Source organism: Neltuma alba, unplaced genomic scaffold (genome assembly GCF_004799145.2).
Source record: "Neltuma alba isolate B1F8T4 unplaced genomic scaffold, ASM479914v2 tig00011342_pilon, whole genome shotgun sequence".
Lineage (NCBI taxonomy): Eukaryota > Viridiplantae > Streptophyta > Magnoliopsida > Fabales > Fabaceae > Neltuma > Neltuma alba.
Genome location: NW_021636043.1, coordinates 396,788 through 422,219, shown reverse-complemented (window position 1 = coordinate 422,219; position 25,432 = coordinate 396,788). Strand labels below are relative to the sequence as shown.

Below are 25,432 nucleotides of genomic sequence, written 5' to 3'. Positions count from 1 at the left end.
TCTTTCCCTGCGCATCCCAGCCTTGGAGAGCTTTTTCTTGGGGGCTGTATCGCTTCTCCATATCCAAAGCCAGTAAGTTCCTTTATTTAGTGACAGTGATGCCAACAACTGAATCTTTCTGTACGATGTTTGCTTCCGATGGATCCCAAATATAAATATTCTCATCAAGCGCTCCTCATATCTACTATTCTATTATTGCGCCCTTTAATTTCCTTATTATTGCTTTTGAGGGAAATATACACAATCCTAATTTTGACTCTAAGACGCGACTGACTCCCCTTTGAACGCTCACCCCAGACCCCTCTCACTGGCTCATAAAGTTCCTTATCCATCGCCCTTCTAAATTAATCTTAATAGTATAGAGTCAAAATATTTCGTAAATATGTAATACTTTTTTTATGAAAATAATTAAAAATTAATACGATAAATATTACTCCATGCTTTGAGTTCTTCAAAAATTGCACCAACATAATAGAAGGAGATGATAACATGCTAAAGCCTGGAAGAAGAAGTCATTAAATTGATATTTAAAAATCGTGACAATGATTTAGCTCTGGTTTTTAACTCTGTGATCCCCACGATATTTTAGAATTCAATGCCCACTTCAGTTCTATTCTGACATATAACATAAAAGTAAGCCTGAAAACAAACCTCTTTAATTTTTGGTTTGAACATAAAAATTTAATTCATATTGCCTTTATTAGCGGTATGCAAAAACCTAATGATCCGGTCTAGTCCAATCCAACTCAAAGTAGTCCGGTTTGATCTAGTATAGTCCAAATAAGCTATATAAGTTCCAAACTAAGTGATCACACCACTTGGATTAGTCTAATCTAGTCCAGATGATTTGTTTTTTACTTTTAATAATTTGTAATTTAGATGTACCTTTAATTATTTTTAATATTATTAGAGATTTTTATATATTTACGATTAAGTTTTAATACTTCAGAATGAGTTTTAATGATTATATGTATTTTTTTATTGTCTTAGTTGAATTTACTATGTTAAAATCATGCTTCCCACAAAGCAAAAAAAATTTAAAAAATAGAAAATTGGTGATAGTCCACTAGTTTAGCAAACCAAGTTCAGTCCAACCCAATCTAGGATTACTATTATATTGGATCAGATCACATACTACCAAACCCAACCTGATAAAAAATCAGACCAGACTTTGGGTTGGGGTCTCAACTATTGCGGTTCATTGTGCGACCCTAGCGTTTATGATGATTATGAATTGGGGGCAAGAAAGGATTTACCTTCCTAATATATCGTCTGCCTCATTTGTTATTCACTACAGTGCAGTTATAGGGTTTCTCGACTACCTTTGTTTTTCTCCCTTGTCTTATTTTTTCCCCTTGTCTTTGATGCACCTGCAGCTTTGACCCAAATCCGACCTGGTACGTTTATCTTCCCTTCTTTTATTTTCTGTCAAATTCATACAGATGTCACTTCAAATAAAAATAGAGAGATCACATGAACATATCTGCATGTAGGTTTATAATCATATACATGTGTGTATGCGTATCGGGAAGAGATGCATTGCTATTACAGTTTTTGAGGTAGCAGTAGATAGAATAGTCTTAATGCAGATGCAATTGATTTGATTTTAGTTTCATGAAATTAAACAAAACCGTGTAAATTAAGTTTCACGTTTTAAGTTTAAACAAACAGGGGTGATTTGTTGTGATTTGTTTAGGGTTTAGGGTTCTAAGAAGACATTAGGCCAAACAGAGATTACTTTCGCACAATCATATGATTTGTTAATTTTTAATAAATAGGAAAATGGAAAATATAATTAAGGAATGTGACATATTATATAATAGGGAAAATCCCCAAAATAGTGATTGGTGAATTTTAAAATTCCAAATCAGTATTAGTTACTACACTCGTAAAGAAAATGACTACATTCAAAAAGTAAATGACAACATATTTTTGTAGTAATTCTTGATTTGGAATTTCGAAATTTAAATATAATAAACTGGATAAATGTACTTAGTATTATATGCACAAGGTACCTATTTTCAATTAAATCAAGATGTGTCATTCTTTTGTTATGTTATAAATATTTTACAATACACGCTCATTACGTTTGTTATTAATTTTAACTACCCTCTTCAATTTACTTGCTTTGATATATTACATGTTTAATATAAAGGCTACATAATTTGTGAATATTAAGAAATTTAGCTATATTTGCTATTTGTAACAAATATATATTAGCTTTTTTTTTAAAAAAAAAAATCCTTTCTAATAATGTACATTATAGTTATCCTCTTGATGAAATCATGAAAGCCCTTTTACTATATTTATAATTAATGGGGATATTTCAGAACAAAAATTATCAGTATTCGTGAGTTCACATGTATTTGCATATTTGGTGAATTGGACGGCTTGGCAGAGGAAGTAGCTGGTGTCTTTCGTTTTGTCAACTTAATTTTATCCATTTCTCTTATAATTTTATTTAATATTGATACAATTCCTATGATTAATTATAAATATGCCTTTGGCCTTAATTATTATTATTTTTGTTCAAAAATTATAAATTTAAATGCTATAAACATATTGTAATAAATTTTTATAAATAATCACAATTTGGGAAATATATATTTATAATTATTTTGAGAATCTACTTTTGGTAATGACATCAATGTAATAAGTACTTTCCTCAGTACTCATATTTAGATGAGCTTACATGCACACCCCCCCCAACCCCCACATTTTACTCATGCACAAATATTCTACTAGTTCCGGTCATAATTACAAGAGGTAGTTGACTAATTTGAAAAAAAAAATTAAGTTAGTTATTTATAATGAATAAGTGTTGTCTTTCCTAAAATATCCTTACTAATTAAGTACATTGGCTAGAGCTATCATTGATTTTTTTGAAAAAAAATACATAAATATGAGAGACAAAATAGATTAGATTTTTATCTTATATTAAGGATCGGAGGCAGTATTTACTTGTAAAGAATATTTCTCTATGTCTTACACTTGCGATCAAGGCGATTTGTTTATTTAACTGGTGGTGAGTACTAACGGAGTAGTTTGCGTCTTCTATTCTCTTTCCAATTCAACTTAGCTAGGGAAATTTGTTAGCTTCCTTCTTTTATACTCTGGGAATATCTTTTACGACTCACAAGTAAATTATTATCTTGAATCTTTCTTTCTTCCTTTCTTTCTTTCTTTCTTTTTTACCTGTTATTTGATGAGTTTCATCTGAGTGATTAACGAGGTATTTATTTCCTTATTGTAAGAGGAGTTGCAAGTTTTAATTGGATGCTTTATGGCAATTTAGTATTTGTAAAGTTTTGACATTTCGTCTTTCTAAATAACTATAATTTTTAAATTCTTCTCAGATAAATATCATCTCCCTTGGCAGTTTAACATAATTTTCCCTTGATCTCAACACTAGTAATGGAGGCAGAAGCTATGGAATCTTTGCTAGTATCCAGTTCAGACAGCGCAGAATCATCTGGCAGTTCAAATCCAAATCGAACTAATCAGTAAATTACCTTGACCACTTAGCTTGTGGCATTCATTTTTCCATGGAGTTGTTATTTTCACTCAAACTTCAAGTATTATCCACAAATTATTTTACTCAAGTGTTCTCCCACAGATTGAGTTTGGAACAGAGGTTTCAAATCGTGAGGAGTGTTGGGGAAGAGTGTATTCAAGAAGATGAGCTCCTAAATTTGCTGGCAAAGAAGCCTGAGCCTGTCTGCTATGATGGGTTGGAACCCTCTGGTCGCATGCACATTGCTCAGGTACCCAAATTTACCAAATAGTCTGAAGTTTAGTTGACTTTGATTAATCCATCATCTGAAAATGTAGTTGGGAAATGGACACTTTTAAGCTGTTGGATAAACTGAATGGAGAATTAAATCTTTTGTTCTGTGACTTGTGCAGGGAGTCATGAAGTCCATAAATGTGAACAAGCTCACATCTGCAGGGTGCAGAGTTAAGATATGGATTGATGATTGGTTCGCAAAGCTAAACAATAAAATGGGAGGAGATTTGAAGAAAATTGAGGAAGTGGGCCGTTATTTCATTGAAATCTGGAAAGCTGCTGGGATGGATATGGACGGAGGAAAGGTAGAGTTTGTATGGGCATCAAAGGAGATTAACGCAAGAGCTGGTGAGTACTGGCCTCTTGCATTGGAGATAGCTCCAAAGAACAAAGTAAATGATGAAAACGGGTAAATGTTGGTTTGGTGCATTATTCATAACAATGATTTATTTGGTACCCGACATCTAAGTTATTCTTTATTTCCGTCTTCCAAACTACAGGCATCGTCAAATCATGGGACGAAGCGAACAAGATGAATTAACTGGAGCCCAAATCTTTTATCCATGCATGCAGTGTGCTGGCGTGTTTATCCTCAAGGTGCATTTTTCATATTTTAGTAAACATCTTAAGGTGCCTGCTTCCATTATAAAATTAAGTCAATATATTAATATCAATTGTCTAACTTTGTCTGTCCCAAGTCAAATTTTTTAAAAGAGCTGTTTCCATGTATACATTCCTAATTATTGTAGTTTTAGAAGCGATCATAGCGTTTCAAGATCATAATTGCACTTTTAGATCCTTAAAAGCCTAGTGTACAATTATTGTCTGATAAGCAACTTTTACTTTTCCATGATTGGTGAAGCATAAAAATGGAAATTTCTAGATATTAAATTTATAGTTTATTTAGCATGCTGTCCTTTATTGAAATAGTTTGTGGTTCCATTTGTACATTTCTTGCAGTTTCTCTTCTGAAACTACATTTTTTCATTTTGCTTGAAACATGTTTGTGAATATTCCATTAATTTCTTCTTTTAAAGTAGGCCGACATTTGCCAAATGGGAACGGATCAGCGTAAAGTGAGCGAACTCACTACAAAGTATTGTGATGACGTTAAGGAGAAGAATAAGCCTATCATCTTGTCACATTGTATCATCCTTTTTCCTTTCCTGAGAAATTTTGTATTTTGGTTGGATATATCTCTTAATAATTGTTACGGTGTTGATTTACAGATATGTTACCTAGCTTACAAAAAGGGCGAGAAAAAATGTCAAAAAGCGATCCATCATCTTCCATATTCATGGATGATGAGGAGGTAAGCGTGGGGAGGGTGTTAAATTTGTCATATAGAAAATGTGAAGATGCATTGTCCCAAGTATTCCGTAATAAAATAATCGGTTTTAATTCACCTGTTCATTCAGCACTCCCATTCTGACATTTGAACTTCTTGTTTGGATAATATTAGGCTGAAGTGAACTTGAAGATAAAGAAGGCTTATTGTCCACCAAAGATTGTGGAAGGAAATCCGTGCTTGGAGTACATTAAGAATCTTATCATACCATCGTTTAATGAGTTCTTAGTGGAGCGCAGTGCAAAGAATGGTGGAAATAAGTAAGTTTTGCTGCCTTTTGTTGAAACAGTTTGTGGTTCCATTTGGGATGAGTGGGCTCCTATTAGTTCTCGTCATGTAAACTCCCCCCCCCCCTTATTAATTACCACTTAAATTATTTTGGTTTCCATGAGTTTGTTTTCTCACTGCCTGGGTCTTGAATGGTTCTCAAGATCTATCATTTGTATCATTGTTTTTAATGTAGGACATTTAAGAGCTTTGAGGAGCTTATTGCTGACTACGAAAGTGGGGGGCTACATCCAGCTGATCTTAAACCGGCTTTAGCAAAGTCGTTGAATAGACTTTTGGAGGTAATTTTTGTACCCAAGTTTGTGCTTATTATGTTTTCCGCCTCCAAGTTTTGAAAAGAGTTCCAAATTTTTCAATTCGGTTGTACAAGTATTATTTGTTCTTAAACAGATTTATTCTAAAAGACTTTGCCATATATTTTGCTAACATATATCAATGCCACGTTCTTGTGCTGAGATAGATAGATATATATAGAGAGAGACCTATGTGGTCTGCTAACCCTGGAGAGATAATATATATCAATTTTAGAGGGGGGGCTTTGACGTGTAGAAAACTTTTGTAAGAAGACACTTCCGGAGATAGCATTAAAGACTAAAGAGCGAGCGAGAGTAGGGGTAGTAGCTGCAGCATCACCAAAGATCTTGGACTCTTAAAAAAAGAAAACCTCCCCCCCCCCCACACAAAAAAAAAAAGGGGGAAGAATAAAGTCTATTTGTTCTGTAAACCTAGGATATGTAATCTGTATTAACTTTGATTTTATGACTTTTAGACAAGGGGCTCAGACTTGCAAAATAGTTTACCAATAACATATTTCCTGTTTGAAAATGTGTGCATACGCACACCTCTTACTTTATCTCCTTTTACGATATGGTGCAAGGTGAATCCCTCTTTGTTTAAATGTGCAGCCTGTCAGGGAACACTTCAAAAAGGACAAGTATGCTAAAGATCTTCTAAAAAGGGTCAAGGTGAGTGATGGAACCTCTAAAATATGGAATTCCAATTCCAAGTAACATGAAACTGCCGTGACCTGTAGCATGCATACTTATCTAGACCTTTCAGGCTATTCATTTGGCTAGAAACTTATATTACACAAATATGCATTATACATTTTTTTTCCCACGTCTTTACCAAAATTTTTACAACTTTAGGATATGGATACCATCAAGGCTACCCCAAAAGAACCACCACGAGAAGCTATGGAATCTTTGTCCATACCCAATTCAGACAATGCAGAATCATCTGGCTCTTCAAATCCAAATACAACTGATGAGTAAATTTTCTGGACCACTTAACTTGCAGGTTTAAATTTCCATGGAGTTGTTATTTATACTCAATTTTTAAGTGTTCTCCACAGATTGAGTTTGGAACAGAGGTTTCAAATCGTGAGGAGCGTTGGAGAAGAGTGTATTCAAGAAGATGAGCTCCTAAATTTGCTGGCAGGGAAACATGAGCCTGTTTGCTATGATGGGTTTGAACCCTCTGGTCGGATGCACGTTGCCCAGGTACCCAAATTTACTGAATAGTCTGCTGTTTTCTTTGCTTTGATTAATTCATCATCTGAAAATGTAGTTGGAAAATGGTAAAGTGTATTGTTTCTTACACTTTTGGGCTATTGGATAAATTGAATGGAGAAAGGCATGGCAAGAGCACCGCTTGACATTGACGGCATTCTTGCTTTTTAGTGGAATCAAATCTTTGGTTTTGTCACTTGCGCAGGGAGTCATGAAGACTATAAATGTGAACAAGCTGACATCTGCTGGGTGTCGAGTTAAGATATGGATTGCTGATTGGTTTGCAAAGTTAAATAATAAAATGGGAGGAGATTTGAAGAAGATTGAAGTAGTGGGCCGTTACTTAATTGAAATTTGGAAAGCTGTTGGGATGGACATAGATGGAGGAAAGGTAGATTTCATATGGGCATCAAAGGAGATTAATGCAAGAGCTCATGAATACTGGCCTCTTGTATGGAATATAGCTCAAAAGAACAATGTTAAAAGGTTAATCAGGTAATTGTTGGTTTGGTGCATTCAGAGCTTAAGTAAATGACTTATTCGGTGTCCCACATCTAAGCTGTTCTTGATTTCTGTCTTCCCAACAACAGGTGTAGTCAAATCATGGGACGAAGTGAAAAAGATGAATTAACTGTAGGCCAGATCATTTATCCATGCATGCAGTGTGCTGACGTATTTTTTCTCAAGGTGCACTCTTCATATTTTAGTAAACATCTCACCATTATAATATTAATTCAATACGTTAATATTAATTTCCTGACTTTGTACGAAGTCATTCTAGAATTAAATTAAACAACATTGAGTGATAAGTGTTGATTTTTTTCCCCCCAAAAGAGCTGTTTCCATGTAAAGATTCCCAATTATTATAGTTTTATAAGTAATCATAGCGTTTCAAGATCATATTTACACTGTTAGATCCTTAAATGCCTAGTTTACTACCAATGATTCTTGACGGAGAAAAGTGGAAATTTCTAGATATTAAAAGGGTTCCTATTGAGTTATAGTTTGCATCCTTAATGCCTAAGGGAGAGTTTGTCGGGTAAAACCTTCCCGAGTGTACTTTGGTCTTGAGATTTTTCTATCATAGTTCTTAATTTGATTCTTTTTTTTTTTTCTTATTTGTTATGACTGTGTAAATGGCTTCTTCTTACAGAGCTAGAGATTTTATGTTTTCATTCTGGCATTATCATGCAATGATTGATCTGCATTACTTCATTCTTCCTTTGTTGGTTTTTAGTAAATAAATTCATGGATGTTGTTACATTTCTCGCGGTATTCATCTTTGATGTAGCTCGTATTTTCTTTTCTGAAAGTGCCTTCTCCATTTTGCTTGAAATATGTTAATGAATGTTCCATTAATTTCTTCTCTTAAAATAGGCCGACGTCTGCCAAATGGGAACGGATCAGCGCAAAGTGAATGTACTCGCTAGAGAGCACTGTGATCACATTAAGAGGAAGAACAAGCCTATCATCTTGTCACATCGTATCATCCTTTTTTTCCCTACTTGAGCAGTTTCGTATTTTTGTTGGACATATCTCTTAATAATTGTTTCGGTGCTGATCTGCAGATATGTTACCCGGTTTACAGCAAGGGCAAGAGAAAATGTCAAAAAGTGACCCATCATCATCCATATTCATGGATGATGAGGAGGTAAGTGGGTGGAGGGTGTTAAATTTGTCATACAGAAAAGTGAAGATGAGTAGTCCCATTCTTTTATATTGTGTAATAAACTAAACATTTTTAATTGAATTGTTCATTCAGCACTCATTCTGACATTTTAACTTTTTGCCTGGATAATATAGGCCGAAGTGAACCTGAAGATAGAGAAGGCTCATTGTCCACCAAAAATTGTGGAAGGAAATCCGTGCTTGGAGTACATAAAGTACCTTATTATGCCACAATTTAGTGAGTTCTTAGTGGAGCGCAGTGCAGAGAATGGTGGAAATAAGTGAGTTTTTTGAGTTTTACTGCCTTTTGTTGAAGTAGTTAGTGGTTACTGGTTCCATTTGTGGATGGGTGGGCTTCTATTAGTTCTCCTAATGTAAACTTTCCCTCTTGTTAATTGCCACTTGAACTATTTTGGTTCCCATGAGTTTGTTTTCTCACTGCTTGGGTCTTGGATGGTTCTCAAGATTTATTATTTGTATTCTTGCTTTTAATATAGGACATTTAAGAGATTTGAGGACCTTATTGCTGACTACGAAAGCGGGGAGCTACATCCAGCTGATCTTAAACCAGCTTTAGCAAAGTTGTTGAATCGAATTCTGGAGGTAATTTTTTCTACCCAAGTTTGTGCTCACTATATTCCTCCTCCGGGTTTTGAAACAGTTTCAAAATTTTCAGCTCGGTTGTACGAGTATCATTTGTTTTCAAACGGAGTTGTTATGAACGATTTTGCTATATTTTGCAACCATATATCGATGCCACGTTCTTGTGGGGAGATAGATACATAGATATAGAGAGGGCCCTGTGTAGTCGGCTAATCTGGGAGAAATAGTATGTATTAACTAAACCTAAAATTTGGGGGGCTTTGACTTGTAAAAAACTTGGCAAGAAGTTATAATTCTTGTTTTAACTTCAATTTTGTGATTTTTAGACAATGGGGCTGAGACTTGTAAAATAGTTTGGCAAGTTTGAGAATGTTTGCAAACGTATGGCTTTTACTTTATCTGCTGTTAGTATATGGTGCAAACTAATACGTCTTCATTTGTGTGGGCAGCCTGTCAGGGAACACTTCAAAAAGGACAGTAATGCTAGAGATCTTCTAGAAAAGGTCAAGGTGAGAGATGGAACCACTCAAATATCTTGTAAACAATATTTTCGATGCTGCCTAGCGATTTCTGCTCTTCTTGGGACCTCCTTGTTGCATTGCGTTTTTAAGGGAATTGGTGTTTGGTGTGCAGGCTTACAGAGTCACCAGATGATCCCATACGCTAATTTGGACTCCAACTTCAGTATATTTAATTTTTCAACGGCCACCAAATTTTGCATCACCAGATCTACCTTGTTAATTGTAAGACACAGTGGCATCTCTCTAGAGAATTATGTAAATTATTGGTTTAAGATACATTCTGAATGAGTATGGTGGTACATTTTGCTCAGAATGTTTGCTTTCATTTCATGTTTTCCCCGCAGAAGCCCTTGTGAGCTCCGTATTAGTGGGCATAAAATCAACGATGCGATGAATTCTGCTACTTTTTATGGCGTCCTCAGGGTTACAATTGCATACGCATCCATCTTCTTAGTCCTCCATGTTCAATGTTATGTTATTGGAGGTTGTGCACATTCACATTAACTTACCATTCTATCTCAACAAGTTAAAATTATGATACTCATAAATATAAAACCTATTTTATAGTGCAATATACTACAAAATGAGTATTATATTTAGGATTAGAGGAGTAATGTTCTTTCTCATATTGAATCAACTAGAGTGGAAGGGCCATATTCACACAAAATAAACTCCAGACTTGATTTAACATTGAGATAAATTACAAGGGCCAGTGAATTTTCGTAAAATTAATAAGAAGCATCAAAATTAGTGTAGGTCACAAGTTGCTAAAATTTAAATTTGATAATCGAACTATCAAGTCTAAAAAACCGGCCTGATTAATCCATCAACTCATAGTAAATTTTACTCCTATTAAAAAGTAAATATTTACGAGTCGCCAACAAAAAATTTATACTCGAACAATCTGTGCATCCATACCAAAACTCAAACACTAAGATGTCTATGAAAACAAGTGGGATAATGACATCCTCAAATTAATAGATGTTGGCTTCCGAGTCTCAAGCCAAGATTTAGCTCAGCATCTCTCTTGCTAGTATTTATATACAGATCTCATCATCAATGAATAAGGAGAGAGATTTCTCATTCAAATTCTGCTGTATATGAAAAGATTTTGTTAAAATATGACTATGTAAGCCAGAAGAAGCCATGGCTGTGAATTTGTTACACTGCCGTGTCCAACAGAAAGGCCCAACGGTAACAGATAAGTAGCAGAAGGCAGAATTACTAACCTAAGTGAAGCGAAGATTCTGCCAGAGCACCTCTATTCTCAGCTCAAAATCAATATCATCTTCTGTTTCAACACAGTATAGAAGAGGGGCAGGGAAGGGAAGGAAAAAAGTCCACACCTCAGCGCACCCCAAATATCTCTTCAGGTGGGTCATAAATGTTCTGATCAGGAAAGATCTCTTCAAAATCTTGTTTCACTTTATTTCTCAAAAGCGGATACGGAAGGAGTCCTTTCAACAAAATTCTGAATGGCAACTCCTCTGGTGGATCTGGAGAATTCTTCATGTGTTCATATACGTTCATTGCATCTGCAGGAGATCCATACTTCAAGAAACCCCTAATAACTTCAGTATATGTCTGAGAATCAGGGAACTGGTTCTCCTTTTTCATGCTTTCCCACAATTGCATTACTTCATCCATCTTCTGTGACCTCGCTAATGCAATAATCAAGTCCTTGTACAAGAATACATCAGGCTTGTACCAATCTTGTTTTTGTATCACCTTAAACATCTAAACATTCATTAAGGGATCTGTAAGCTCAGGGATATAAGAATAGCTAGCATTAAATACCAACATAAAACATAAAGGTGTTCATCAAAGAAACTAAATCTAAAAAAATCGTTGTGTAAGCTAAAGATTTTCTTATGACACCGAGAAACTATATCTAAAGATGTTCATCAAAGAAAGTAAAGATTTCATGGATGCATCTTTGGGCATTTTAACAAACAAGTTAAAGATTAAATCACTTCCGGTTTTGTATGACCGAAGTCGTTTAACATGTCAACAATTGAGATATTCGCCCCTGTAAGATAAATTTACTTTCTGTCAGCTAAATCATAACCCAATGACAAAAAGGGACCAGACGAGGGAACCAGTTAAGAACTAACTAAAATTCTAAAAATAATGAAGTTTATTAACTAGAAAGAAAACGATGAAGCCACATAAGAATCAGAACGAAAACAAACCATGACAGCCAAAGAAACTTCTTCCTGGCGCTCCAACTCACTGAGAACGGCAATCATGTCCATCTTCAAAAGCCTCAACACGTGAGACTTTATGAACTTTTGAAGCTTCTCCTCATCATTCTTAAACCTCTTCAAACCCAATACTACAAAAAGTGCTTCTTTGCCTATAAGCTTCTTTCCTCTCCAAAGGGGTCCTCTTGGCCTTCCATCGTGATATTGCTTCAAAATCCACATCGTTTTATCTGAACTGCATTCTACTTGTGGAATCATCGATCTACTGGGCAAAAAAGACTCTTGCGTCGGAGTTCTCATGATGTTGCGAACAAATATGGCAGACAAGTAAGGGATTTTCCATCTTGAAATGGCACGACTTGCCATAAGAATTAACTGGATGTTTTCTAGTGACCCTAACAACTGATCAGAAGCCTCCTTCAACAAAACTGAGGAAAGAGGACGAACATACACGGGACTCCAATTGCAAACTTAATATCCTGGAATTCACAAACAAGAAGTCAATTTTGTTTTTAATTTATAATTCAACCATTTTGAGTGAAGCAATAAAAATGCTAATGACAACTATCGGCACAAACATGACTATGGAAGGGAACACTAATGACAACGTAATTTCTACCAGTCCACTGAAACTAGCAGACGAATTAACCAAAGACATACCAGAGCAGGGGGGAAAAAAAAACTGGTGCAGATAACATGGCCATAACAAAATAAACCCATTGTCTATTAGATAAGAGGACAATTTTAAGCTAAAGGGGAACCCGAAAGAAAGAGAACTAGAAGCTTCAATAATCCTGTTTCAACTCACAAGGATGAAATCAACTGCAAACATAACCGGGGGAAGGGATTTCAAACTGTCAAAAATGTATCAGATGTAACAGAAACCAAGATGTACCCCATGCTTCTCTCCATAACAGTCGCCAGATGAAAGTTCAAAAGAAAGAATTGAATGGGTCCTGATTGAACATGAATAATAAGGTCGAGAAATCTAATGTTACCTTAAAAGACCAAAGAAACGGCAAGAAATCGAGATATAAATGGAAGTGAAACGCGCAAAATCGATTGGAGAACATACGCGCACATAATACGCAAATGTCCACGGGACCGGAGACAGTGACGACGCCGTGAGTCCGTAACCGAAGTGGAAGAAATTTGGAAATGGATTCAGGGTTTTAAGGAGCGTCGGGTTTTTTTGTTTTTGTTTTTGTGTTTTTATTTTTGGTCAACAAGGAGCATCAACCTTGTTCTAGAAAATAAAACATACAAGTAAAACCGGATGTTTTAGAAAAAATCATAAAAAAAGACTGTCAAAATAAAAAAATTATAAATAAGAACCTATTACAATATTAGTATAAGTTTTGACTGTAATAGTATGAGTTTTGACAATAATTTTTATAAATTGAAGTAGTAATATATATGACATATTTTTGTTTATATTCTAAGTATAATTGACTCCGTAATTTATATTTTGGTTTTAGTTCTATAAACACTTGAAACTGATGATTGAGTTTATAATATTATTCGATCTAGTGTACTTTAAACTAATGCCATGATAAAAAATTATAGAATCAGTTTTGTACACAACAGATGCTATATTTAATTAAAAAATCCTAACCTTTTAAAATTAAATTACAAAAATAAATCTATTTTAAATATAACATGTGAAAATTGTAATTAAATAAAAAAATTAAAAGACAATAGTATTATAGTTACATTATAACTGATTTTTTAAGTGGGTCATTAACAATTTTTTTTAAACATTTTTGGCTTTATTATGGCGTCAGGTTTTAGGGTCCATTTAGTATGAAGGAAAATAAGAGGAAAGGAGGAAAGGGAAAATTTTAATAAGCTCAATTTACAAAATTAAAAAATAGAGTTAAAAGATTTTAATTAATTTTTATTACTTTTTTATATTACTTCTTCTCTTTATTAAAATTTCAAAACCCCACTTCTCCAATTTTTTAAACAGAGTTTATTAAAATTTTCCTTCCCCATCCCTCTTCTCTATTTCTCTTGTACCGAACAGTATCTTAGAGAACTTGTTGCCATAATGTTAGCTGAGGGCCTCCAAATGGCCCACAATTTTTTATTAAATGGTTTTAATTAAAAAAAAAGTTCCTTTTACAAGTTTTTGGGCTTTACATAGTTTCAAGTAAAGGTAGTAATTGAAAAGGCTGTAGACACTACTGCCTTAATACCATTTTCTAATGATGAGGTAAAAATAGTAAGAGCTACACAAAATTTTATTTTTTGTCTAGGAAGGCTAATCTCTAAAGTTGCAGTTGATGTATGAATAACGTTATAATTTTCTTTCATTCCCCAGTTAAAATGGTATACATTTTTAATTTTTTTATTAGTTACAACAGTCGAAAGATTTTTTGGGTTCAAATTCTTTACATGCAACTGAAGCTAATGCCAAAACCAAGTAAAATGGCTGGAGGCGATTGGCTTTTGTTGTTGTTGACATGGATGATTTCATTGAATTAAATATAAGGAAGGAGATTGTGGAGCGCCCTTTTCTTTTCAATTAAGAGTCTTCAAGCAGGATGTTATTAACATCATTTCTCTTGATTGGTTAAACATATCAATAATTCAATTTTTTCTTATGTAAGTATGGTCTTTTTTTAATTGAACATTTATAATTTTTTTATTTTTGACTAACTTATTTAAAATTATCATAGGTATCTCCACAATATGTGCGAAAAATTGGGTAACATTAATTATTACAGATTCTTGTACCCATATCCTATCTAATTGTCTAGAAACAGTAGTGTAAGTGAGATAACGTCCTATATTGGGGGTGCAATTCAAGAAAGAAATAAAAAGTGTTGGTTTGTACCATTTATTGAAAGGTATTTAATTCTAATTCATTTTTTAGTTAAGTAAAAATTTTCTTAATGACATGATATTAATATAATCTCATATTTTAGTAATTATTGGAGGCTCACTGTTATCTGCCCATGTGAGCATACTCTATATCGGTTTTGTTCTTTACAATGGGGAGTGAGTGAAGACACGAAGAGTTTTTGAAACATACGTATTATGTGTAATTTTATTTTATATTATTAGAATATTATTTTCTTACAAGTATTTGACAATAGATGGTGCATTGTAAGTTGGTGAGAAAGAATAGTCAAAGTGATGTCAACTGGGTCTTTTTGAAGATAAGTATTTTAATTTTAAATAATGATTAAATTAATTATATTATTGACTTTTTTTAATTTGATTATTCTTATTTTTGTACATTCAAGTGCCATAAACAATCAAAAAGTTTTGAATGCAAATATCATGTGATGATGTATTTGTATGATATCATCACTAAGGGCATCACTACCTCATTTGACAAGGTAATAATATTTTATAAATATCCTATTTTTGGTTTAGACATTGAAATTTTCTTAGAATGTTGCTTACCTAAAGGTTTTTGAATTTACAATATTTTCAAAGTTTGGAGCCATATTCTGATGAGAGAGAAACATAAAATTGGTCAGAACACTTTCTATAATTAACAAGATTAGAACAGAAGATAAGTTTTACATGTTTATCTTTTGTAACTTGCTCATATTAGATGCATACTATTGCTTAGTCTTTTTTTTTTTGGTTGTATATTGATTGTATGGAATATTAGATGCATATATAGTAAATTGTATGGGTTGTACATGGGCTATATATGATGACAAGTTCTGTAGTCTAGTTATTAACGATTTTGGATGCGTGAATCGCCAATTGCACATGTCTAACTAATTTGTATATTAGACTTGTTAGAGAAAATCCTGTCGAAGACAAAAACTTAAAACATTGCCAAATAAAATTGCATATGTGCACCCTAAACATGTACACACACCAACCCCGTTGCTATATGCTATATAATTAAGCGCCAAAGATGTGCACATATGAAAGGAGGAATAGAGAAACAAACTAAAGAAACTCCCTATTTTGCTATCTTATTAATTCTAAAGTCTCTCTGTTGGGCTAACTAAAAAAAAAAAAAGCTAAAGAATCTCCATGTGGACTGTGATCAACATTTCAAAATCTGGGGCAATAAACACTCCAGTCTCCATGAGTTCAGGCAGCCATGAATAGCTGAATCAAATGGGTGCACTACAGTTGTCAAGAATTTATTGACCAATCATAGTTTTGATACGAGATGTGAACAGGGCCACCATCACCTAAGAGATGTGTCAAGAAGCCCGCTTTAGTTGGATCCAAGTAATGGATTACCCACTTCAGAATGTCTTTGCCTTGTCCAAAATCCATATCATACCTGGCAAATAGGATTTTCGTTACAATCCAAACCAAGTTAAAGAATTAGGCTTCAATTAGACTAAACTGCATGGATTTTTTTTAATCTAGATTTTGTTGAAACTATTTAGACTTCTCATTTGTTTTCCATACCAAATTAAAATAATGGATCTTTCCTAAATTTTGCTAAATTACGCAGATCTTGGTCTATTTTCAAAATCCAAGCAATCCCCTCTCTAGAGAACAAAAAACAAAATACCTCAGTTCTTATGAAATTATATAGCCCTCCAAAAGATAGTTGTATAAATTTTGAAATTAGAAACATTCATATGATTTATGTGAAGTTTAAATGAGGCATGTATCGACTTTCAAGCATGAAGTACTGTTGGCCAGAAAACATTTAGTACCAGGCTCTTAAAAAAGGGCTGCGCCCTCATTTTTTAATGTGCAAAACTAGAGTTCCAGAGTAACGCAAAAAGTGCACCTTTTTCCAAAAAGTTTGAATTCTCCACCTTTAATTTTCTCAAAATCTGTATTAAAAAATTTATTTTATACACACAGCGTTATAGATCTTCGTTCTCTATGTCTCTACCCAGAAAACTAGAGTTCCAGACTAAATGCAAATGAATGGTTAAAAGGGGCTTTCAAATGCTTACAACTTGATAATTCGAGTGAGATAAACAGTCCTCTTCTCCAGATCCACTACTACGCCACCTTCTTGGAAGAATTCTTTTGCAGCACGTCTTAGTTCTTCTACAACTCCTTGAGGTGAAAAGAACCTCACCTTTGGGCTCGACTTTGTGCCGTTACAAATCCCAAAGTGAATTAATGGATTCATCTTGACGAGGGCAAACTGCAATTTGCTGGAACAAGTTAGTAACCTTTCTTCGTACTCAATCAGATTGTACAAACGAAGGACCAAGAAACACACTAAAACTTCAGGGTGCGTTAAAGTCCGCAGATAGGAACATAAATTGTAGCTTTTTTTCTTTTTTATAAAGAAAAAATTCCAGAAATTAGGCATCCTTGAGAAATTCTCAATGAGATCCTTGACCTCCGAAAGCCTCACAATGTTGTTAAGTCCTTCCGTTTGTCAAAATGACGTAAAAGCGAGTCAGTACCCAAGATTCAGGTCAGTTTAACAAATAAACCGAAAAAGGGGGAAAAAATAACTCCATTGAGAAAAGTTCACTGCCAAACGAAATTGAGATCCATACACTTTGGAGGATCAAATTTAGAATTTTAAAACCCTGTGAAGACAATGAGGAATTTATAATTGAACACTGTTTACCTCTAATTGCTTGTGTCCTGAACGAAAGGTCTTCATCAAAGAATACGGTGCCCTCTGATTACATCTGAGGATACCATTTTTAATGGAGTTGAGACAATAAGGGAGCCCTCCAACCACATACTGGAAATCAGAGTAGAAGAAATTCCTGTCCAATACTGTCTGCGGAGACCCTACTCTGGTAAGAGCATGGATGACCATGGCATTGTACAAGTTCATGAAGAAAGCAAGCCTCTCGTTTTCTGACAGTTCCCCGACGTTAATTCGTTGAAGATCCTGGGCCGCAATTACATACCTGCAGTTAGGAAAAAGAGGAATAGACCCCAATTAGACGTTGGAAGTTCCCATGAGAGTACGCATTATTTCAATTTCTCAATAACCAAAGCCACCTTCTTGGTTTAAATGAAATGAGAAGTTCTACTAAGACATGTTACGAGGTATAATTGTATGCCATGTGCCAAGCATATCTTTTGAGTCATGCAGAAAAAAAACGTGGTAGTGTGTCTGAGTCTCTGCTTGATAAAAGGTAAACGATACAGCCACCATAAAACTGACACAGGCAACACAGAAGAACTCAGGTTCCTTGCAGGGACTTCAATAAGCCATCTATCTTCTTTAAGCAGCGGAAGTGTCTCAATAAAGTGAAAAGAACAGTCAAGGTTTCCTGTTTTTTGCAAGGGGAGAGAAAGATGGGAAGCAAAGGTTGAGTGATAATTCTACTTGTTCGTAGAGGCTTTTCCCTCCAGAACCCCCCTAGTTGTAGGAATGAGAGAATATAAGAGCGAATAACTATCAAAGAAGGGAAATGATTAAATTATTCACCTTCCTTTCTCTTCCCTCCATTATCCCCTCATCATCAACCCAAACGAATATCACACTACTTTCCCCAAAATCCAGGCACTTTTCGGAATGGACTAGAAGAGACCTTCAAATTGCAAAAGCACAAAACATAGAATTGGAGGAAAATATAAGTTCAAGTGTGAAAAGGAGCATCTATGATTAATAAATTCGAGAAAAGAGTTCGAAATCAAAATTAAATTCAGAAAGTACTGCCTAGAATAAAAACAGCCTACGGAAAGGTTGTAATATTCGAAGTGACGAGTTTAGCATCAAATTTTGATTGCCAATTTAATGCTGTCTTAAAGCGAACACCAACAACTGGTTGTTTATGAATGCTCAAAAGCTCTGGAAATCCGGTATTAGACAGAGAAGAGGTTAATTTATTCATTGTTCATTCTTAAATAAATAACACGGGATTTGAACTCAAAAATCTTGTGAGGGAAAATGAAATCCAGAAAATCAGCAGGAAACCGCTGAGGAAATGGACAAAAGAAAGGCATATCCGTGTCTGATTCATGTCACTGAATTATATTAAGCATCATGCAATACATCTACATATATAGACGAACATTTCATTTTGTAGTATCAAATGTCAATGTGTCTGTTAGGAACAATTAGTGAGTACGTGACTTCAGAGTCAAGATACTAGATGCAGCATACTATGCGATTATACATGTTAACCAAAACCACATTTCACGCAGATACAAATTATTCACCAAAATAAACCATTCAATTCCATTCTGAACCATACAACTAATATCCTACCTGCGAAATTCTTCGCTTTTGCCAATGGCTGAATAGTCAAGGTATCGCCTGTCATCAGTAGCATAAGACTCGAGAATGGCAGACATGAACTTGGTAAGTCTTTGGCATACTGCAACTGCAGGTTTTGGTTCATTATCATTTGTGATGGTCCGGAAATTAAAGCAACCGGTGACATATGGTTCATGCTCAAGGAAACGGTAGAGGTGGTTTCCATCCTCAAAATCATTTTCCCTACATTTGAAAGTTGACATGGACATGAAGGAACCTCCTAAAGAATAGTGCGTCATATAACTACATAGGAAAAACTTGTATGTATTATTTATACATTTGTTATTATATTTTTCAATCGAAATGTGATAGCGCATGGTTATACTGTAGCATTAGAGACAAGTTTATAGTAAACATCAATATAAATTATTAAAAAAAACAGTGAAGAACACTGTTCACAGGCTGAGAACACTTGGGCCTGGTACACGTGCAAATACCGGAGGCCCATGTTAGTTACTTGCTAAAGAAGAAATACTAATTATATTTTCTTTGAAAATTTTAATAGTCCTTAGATTTAATCTTTTTACTAGTACGTCACTAACTTTAAAAGTTATTCTCTTACCCGAAAACACGATGAATGAAATGCTTCTTGGATAACTGCTTTCCGATCTCAACCGCCTGATGATAAGTTTCGAAGACAAACACTTAGTGGAAACATTACAGATTTCACTGTTGAACACACAAATACCGGAAACATTTTTATTTCAAAGTGTCACATTCAACCGATACAGAATATTAAGAAATTACCATTACTGCTGGCAAGGTCAGCTCTAGAAGTTAAAAAGAGATGGATATCTATGGTTGGATCGTGATTAAGGTTTCTTGGGGAAAAAAACAGCTTGCTTTTAGTTTTTGTTAGCACTTGGAATTTACTGGACTCGAAGTGATGGACAAAGAATAAGGTGGCACAGGAAGAAAGAGGAAGTCGAAAATTTAGGAGAGTGGAACATAGCAGGGTGGATGAAGAGACACTGAGAAAGTTATTTTCTTACATAAAAATATTTTTCAACCTCATATTTTACAAACAAAATGATATACAAATTCAGAATGAGATGACTAATAATTAATAAGGATTCAAATGGTTAGAGATGTATTGAAAACTTTTTTTAAATAAAAGATAAAAATAAAAAATAAACAAATAGCAATATTAGCGTTAACGTAGAGCCATGCATAATTTTCATTTTTAAAGAGATAAAATAGTTTTCAAGTATTGATTATAATTTTTAACAGCAAACTCCTCTAATAACAGTATCACCTATCATGCTTAAAAGATTTTATGTTTAAATCTAATATTGATATGTTTGTGTGTGTATATATGTTTAAGTATATAAAATAAAAAAAATATCAACTACAATTTCTTTTTCAATAATCAGCATTAATATAAAATTACAGCAATGTGTAGTCAAAAGTCAAACAATATAAAAAAAAAAATCTAAGAGTTCTAATTTGTATCTATATTTTATACGTTCCATAAAAATTTATTAAAAAAAGTCAAAATTTTAATTGTTAGTTACAATGTTTGTCTAAAAGAAATTGACGATGTATGGCCCCACTTGCTTAGAATAGGCATTAGGCAAAGGTCATCATTGGGATTTCGTTTTCATTTTTTGGTGCATAAATTGAAAGAGAAAGACAGAAGACGCGCATAAAAATGAAAAGTCAGAAACCGATGCTAGTGCAATGGGCATTAAAGAAAGAAAATAAGCATGTGAAGGTTTGTGGTTGCTCCACGATAGCCCCTTTTAAAATCTGAAAAATATATTAATGGAGTGGCAAACTTAAAGTGCAAGAAATCATGAAATACATGTCATCATTTAAATCATAAATACACGCACAGTTATTCTCTCTTATTTTTAATATTATTTATTTTTTTATGTATTAAATATAAAAAATTTTATACTTCATAATTTTATATTTTTTGCAAGTTAATATTCAATATTTTTATATTTTTTAAAGTTAAGTATTTTCCCTAAAGAGTATATTTAAGAAACCAGGACTCTCTATGCTTAACAATTATTTTTTCGAATAGGAGACCAAAACAAACGACTATTTGCATGACATCGCCATGTGGGGTGATAATAAGAGTGAACGTTATAGAAAACAACAACAATACACAAGCTTCAGGACACCAGGAAGTTTCCGTGACATACCTACCACTGAGAGATAGAAAAATACGATATAATGAGAACAATCAGTAACATTAACTTGTGATAACTGATATTTATATTATACCTCATTTATTTGAATTATCTTATTCTACAGCATCATCTAATTAAAAAGAAACAAAAATTGTGTGTGCACGTATATATAATTCTCTGTTGCTTTTTCATTCCTTCCCTTTTCTAACGTCTAGTCCGATGGATATTCAACACTAAGTCTACGTTTGGTATGAAGGATTTGGAGAAAAGGGGAGGGATGATGGTGGATTTTGATCTTTTTTTGTTTGTGTGGCAACATAAAAATTTTAGAAGGGGAGGAAAAATTTTATAAAATTTTCCTTTCCCTCCCCTCCTAACTCTCCTCTCCAAAATTAGAGGATTTTGAGGGAGAGGGTAATATTTTGTTATGTTATGACTATTATGTCTATTTTTATTTTTAATATCTTTGTATCATCCTAAGCCCTTCCCTTCTTCTCTCTGAACGCAGACACTACTCTCTCCTTTCCCATCCCGACACAAAGTCAATAAAATAACAAATGGATTGTCCATGTTATATTTTGAAGAGTTCAATTAAAAGCCAATAAAATAACAATCAGATAAGAATTAAAACATATAATAATAATTACTCCTCCGGTCCTTAATATAGGACCCAATTTTTGAGTTGGTTTTGGTCCTAAATATAAGACCCATTTATCATATTTATCAATTTTATCTAAATTACCACTATAGATACTCCCTCAACCATAATCAAATAGAAGAGGGAGAGGAGATATTAAAAAAGATGATTATGGTATTTTAGGAAAAATGTGTCACTTTTCTTTATTAACTAACTTACCTAACTTCCTTAATTTAATCAAATTAGTTAAATGGGTCTTACATTAAGGACCGGAGGAGTATTATATATTGTAAATATAAGCATAAAATATAATTTTTGCTGACAAAATATTATAGAATATATTTTTATATATTAAATGTTATATATAATTCTATTTGATTAAACATTCCATAAAATTTGAAGAAATATCGTTAAATAAAATAAAGGTAAAATTATCCATATTAAAATATTTTTCTTCCCTTCTCCTCATGAGCCAAACAAGGTAACATTAAAACTCCTCCTATCTTCTTTTTTTTAATAAATCTAAACAAGATAATATTAAAACTCCTCCACTCTCTTCCTTTTCTTTTTCCTCCATTAAACTCTCTATCTTCCTATTAAACCAAACAGACCCTATACATCATACAGTAAAAGGGGGAAAATCCATGCCTCATTCTCTTCCCCTTAATTACAAAAATGAAACAACAAAGAGATATAATCAGGATAATGTCGTTTGAGGGTTCTTTCTAAGAAAATTATAAATACTTTGATCTTTTGAAATAAATACCTTTTTCGATAATGGCAACAACAGTATAGTCCATTAATAGTGATGAAAGTATTAATAATTTCTTTACAAAGGATCCAACTATCATTCCCATTGTAATCGAGGCAGTTCAAAAGTACAAAACAGGTGAAAAAAATCGTTCAACGATGAGATAATAAGATAGGAAGTTAGGTAAATTTTTTACTTGTACATGTGTGGAAACTAAATTATGTTGCTTCAAGTTTTGAAACTCCCATTTCCCGCTCCGGTGTCATTATTCACCAGACCCTCGTGCGTGTCATTATTCCTACTGTTTATGTTGAGCCTCGGGGGAAAAAATTCATTATTTTTTATCAATTTTATTAAAGTTGTAATAATAACCATTTTTAACATAAATAAATATACTTCATATTACTTCAAGTTTCCAAACACATACATTAGGCTTATCATAGGTAAGAAAATAATTTATGCATAATTTTAAACGTCAGATATTCATTTTAGTAGTTTGATGGAAGTTTATGTATATTAATTAAAGTAAATTAAATTAACCAAAAATTCATTCACAGAACCAGAATTGACCCAGGCAAAAATAACAGAGGAATAGAAAAGTACTAAGCATGAGGCATGCGTAGCGCACCTTCTTACGGCCGCAGTCCAAGTGGTGAATGAGCACCTCCACCAACTCTGCCCCAGAAAAGCAGTTATGAATGATTTTCATCTTCATAGCCATCACGCGGTCCTGAATGGGTAATTTCTGCCTCAGAACCTTCACGTATCCCACCAATTCGTCCATCTGATCATCCAAGTTTGCATAATCGAAACCGTACACTGGCGGTGCGGGCGCGTGATCGGGGCATCTCACGGTCATCACCTCCTTCCACAACTTCTGCTCGAAAATCCCACTGTTCCTCAGAGAATTCAACGCAACCAATCCCCCAAACAGCTTCTCGTTGAAGAATATCGCCGGCACAGCTGTAGTACCCGTCCTCTCTCTCAGCTCACTCTCTCTCTCCGGGTACACATCGATGTTGATCTCCACATATTTCAGGCCCATCTCTCTAAAGAACTTACGCACCGCCGTGCTGTCCCTACAGTTCGACCTCGAGAAGAAGCTTATTCTTCCTTTCATTACCAGCTCGTCGCTAGTTTTTTCCTTCACCACGACCCTGAGACCAGAAAGATTGAATTCCGTGACACTCCGATTATTATTTTTCTTCGATCCCTCATCGTTGTCGTCCATTAAAGACGAAATCCCTCTCGCAAGCGCCACCGTACGCTGTCGAATGAACTTTCCGATGGCCGGCATGTCGACGGTGGAGAAACTCGTAGTGTCGTCATTTTTTGCTGAAGGAAGATTTTCTATCCCTGGAGGCATTTGTGGCTTCGGAAGATTGGAATGAGGCAGCACAAATCGCAAATGGCCGTTAGTATTATGATTGGTGCCAGAAACGTCGTTGTTTTGGTCGCCGAATTCAAATTCTCCGTTTGTTCGTCTTGCAGATTAATTTCACCATCAGCGGAAACATGATCACGCTCAGGAGGAACGTTATCTCTTTGAGTCGTTGACGGTGGAGAATTCAAACCCTCCGCTCGTTCTTTTGTGAGATCAATTTTATCATCGGCGATAACATCGTCACGATCTGGCCGAACATCGCTGTCTTCGGTCGTCGATGCTAGAGAATTCTCGGAATGAGATTGGGCAATTCGTTCTGTTTCGTCAGTGATAGTGGTTTCAGAGTGAGTATTGGCTGATCTGTTGGCGTGAGTATCGGCGGAAACAACGTCAAGGCGAGGATGGACGTCGTCATTCTTGGTCGCCGATGATTCATCTATTTCTGTTGATGTTAGAGGTGAGCGTGATTGCTCGGCTAATTTGTCCAACTCCGGAGGATTCGGATTGCTTTCAACCTCGGAACCCATTTCCGGAATAAGATAGAGAAATTGCCAGCTAGTCACATGAAATGGAAACAGAATCAGAATGAAATGAAAAGAGGAGAGGACGAGGAAGAAGAAGAAGATCAAGAAAAGAACGAGGAAGAGAGAAGAAGTTACAGCGAAGACAACAAGGAGCGGAAATGGATGGGTGAATGAGATGGACGATGAAATCGGAGGGGTTTAGCTTTTGTGGAGGGAATTTATGGAAATGGGAAGAAGTTTGAGTGCGAGGCTCAGTGGAATGCACAAGAAGAGGTCAAGGGCATACATAGTCCTTTCTCAAATTTTTTCTTTCCAATTCCAAAAGAATTATTTTTGAAACTTTCAAAACCAACATACCGGAATATACATTTTTTTCCGTGGAAAAAAATGTATCTAAAACACACTGGAACGAATTAATTAGTGGGCCCAGTGGGCCGGGGTACAGATTTTCAGCCGGAGTGACGAAACCACCCGTAAAATCTATTTTATTTTTGAGTAAAATACTTTGATCTCTTTTATATTTTATCCTAATTATACTAGTTTTCTTTCTATTTTAAAATCATACACTTAAATCTAAACAGTTAACTTCGTTAAAAATATTCTAAAAATATATTTTTTAATTAGAATTTGTATTAAAATAGTTTTTATTTACTAATTTTTTCTTCATAATACTAAATTCCTAAATTTTGACTAAAAGGTTTTAAAGAATTTAAAATTTTTTTCTTAATTTATTTTTTATTTTATAAATATTTATTTGTTTAGTACTTTTATCATATTGATGGAAAATTAATTAATCTGATTAATTAAAAATGTAGACATAAAAATCTTGAATAGAAATTTGATTAATTATTTAAATAAATATATAATAAAGTAAATACCTTATAA

The 25,432-nt window shown here is 34.2% G+C and overlaps 3 protein-coding genes across 5 annotated transcripts; 1 reads left to right on the top strand and 2 right to left on the bottom strand.

Moving 5' to 3' along the window:
• The first annotated feature begins 3,426 nt into the window (after nucleotides 1-3,426).
• On the top strand, nucleotides 3,427-9,910 carry LOC114712278 (tyrosine--tRNA ligase 2, cytoplasmic-like). Its single transcript, XM_028896785.1, has 19 exons — nucleotides 3,427-3,503; nucleotides 3,617-3,764; nucleotides 3,907-4,196; nucleotides 4,288-4,384; nucleotides 4,828-4,933; nucleotides 5,017-5,099; nucleotides 5,250-5,395; nucleotides 5,599-5,704; nucleotides 6,329-6,388; nucleotides 6,572-6,693; nucleotides 6,778-6,925; nucleotides 7,140-7,429; nucleotides 7,525-7,621; nucleotides 8,312-8,417; nucleotides 8,503-8,585; nucleotides 8,738-8,883; nucleotides 9,100-9,205; nucleotides 9,655-9,714; nucleotides 9,839-9,910. The coding sequence occupies exons 1-19, from the start codon at nucleotides 3,430-3,432 to the stop codon at nucleotides 9,857-9,859; spliced, it is 2,289 nt and encodes a 762-aa protein (XP_028752618.1). The 5' UTR covers nucleotides 3,427-3,429; the 3' UTR covers nucleotides 9,860-9,910.
• A 634-nt stretch (nucleotides 9,911-10,544) lies between these two features.
• LOC114712282 (protein THYLAKOID ASSEMBLY 8-like, chloroplastic) lies at nucleotides 10,545-13,011 on the bottom strand. 2 transcript variants are annotated; one of them, XM_028896792.1, is made up of 3 exons: nucleotides 12,929-13,011; nucleotides 11,919-12,409; nucleotides 10,545-11,463 (listed from the first exon to the last, which is right to left on the bottom strand). In XM_028896792.1, the coding sequence occupies exons 2-3, from the start codon at nucleotides 12,294-12,296 to the stop codon at nucleotides 11,074-11,076; spliced, it is 768 nt and encodes a 255-aa protein (XP_028752625.1). In that variant the 5' UTR covers nucleotides 12,297-12,409; nucleotides 12,929-13,011; the 3' UTR covers nucleotides 10,545-11,073. The 2 variants fall into 2 exon arrangements, with proteins under 2 accessions (XP_028752625.1, XP_028752626.1); XM_028896793.1 differs by lacking the exon at nucleotides 12,929-13,011 and adding an exon at nucleotides 12,739-12,902.
• Nucleotides 13,012-15,763: 2,752 nt separating this feature from the next.
• Nucleotides 15,764-24,053, bottom strand: LOC114712281 (uncharacterized). Of its 2 annotated transcripts, none has more exons than XM_028896790.1 (6): nucleotides 23,268-24,053; nucleotides 19,676-19,731; nucleotides 19,066-19,356; nucleotides 17,464-17,755; nucleotides 16,829-17,025; nucleotides 15,764-16,194 (listed from the first exon to the last, which is right to left on the bottom strand). In XM_028896790.1, the coding sequence occupies exons 1-6, from the start codon at nucleotides 24,003-24,005 to the stop codon at nucleotides 16,041-16,043; spliced, it is 1,728 nt and encodes a 575-aa protein (XP_028752623.1). In that variant the 5' UTR covers nucleotides 24,006-24,053; the 3' UTR covers nucleotides 15,764-16,040. The 2 variants fall into 2 exon arrangements, with proteins under 2 accessions (XP_028752623.1, XP_028752624.1); XM_028896791.1 differs by having other exon boundaries at nucleotides 19,066-19,296.
• Between the last annotated feature and the right edge of the window lie 1,379 nt (nucleotides 24,054-25,432).

Bases quoted from the DNA above. Each gene is read 5' to 3' on its own strand.
- LOC114712282 (XM_028896792.1), bottom strand. From the start codon at position 12,296: ATGGCAAGTCGTGCCATTTCAAGATGGAAAATCCCTTACTTGTCTGCC. The intron at 11,464-11,918 runs GTTTGTTTTCGT...ATGAATGTTTAG, and splicing joins AAGTTTCTTTGGCTGTCATG to ATGTTTAAGGTGATACAAAA.
- LOC114712278 (XM_028896785.1), top strand. From the start codon at position 3,430: ATGGAATCTTTGCTAGTATCCAGTTCAGACAGCGCAGAATCATCTGGC. The intron at 8,884-9,099 runs GTGAGTTTTTTG...CTTTTAATATAG, and splicing joins GCAGAGAATGGTGGAAATAA to GACATTTAAGAGATTTGAGG. The intron at 9,206-9,654 runs GTAATTTTTTCT...TTGTGTGGGCAG, and splicing joins TGTTGAATCGAATTCTGGAG to CCTGTCAGGGAACACTTCAA.
- LOC114712281 (XM_028896790.1), bottom strand. From the start codon at position 24,005: ATGCCTCCAGGGATAGAAAATCTTCCTTCAGCAAAAAATGACGACACT. The intron at 17,026-17,463 runs GTAAACAGTGTT...AGCAAATTGCAG, and splicing joins CAGGACACAAGCAATTAGAG to TTTGCCCTCGTCAAGATGAA. The intron at 16,195-16,828 runs GTAAGCATTTGA...CCTATTTGCCAG, and splicing joins CTCACTCGAATTATCAAGTT to GTATGATATGGATTTTGGAC.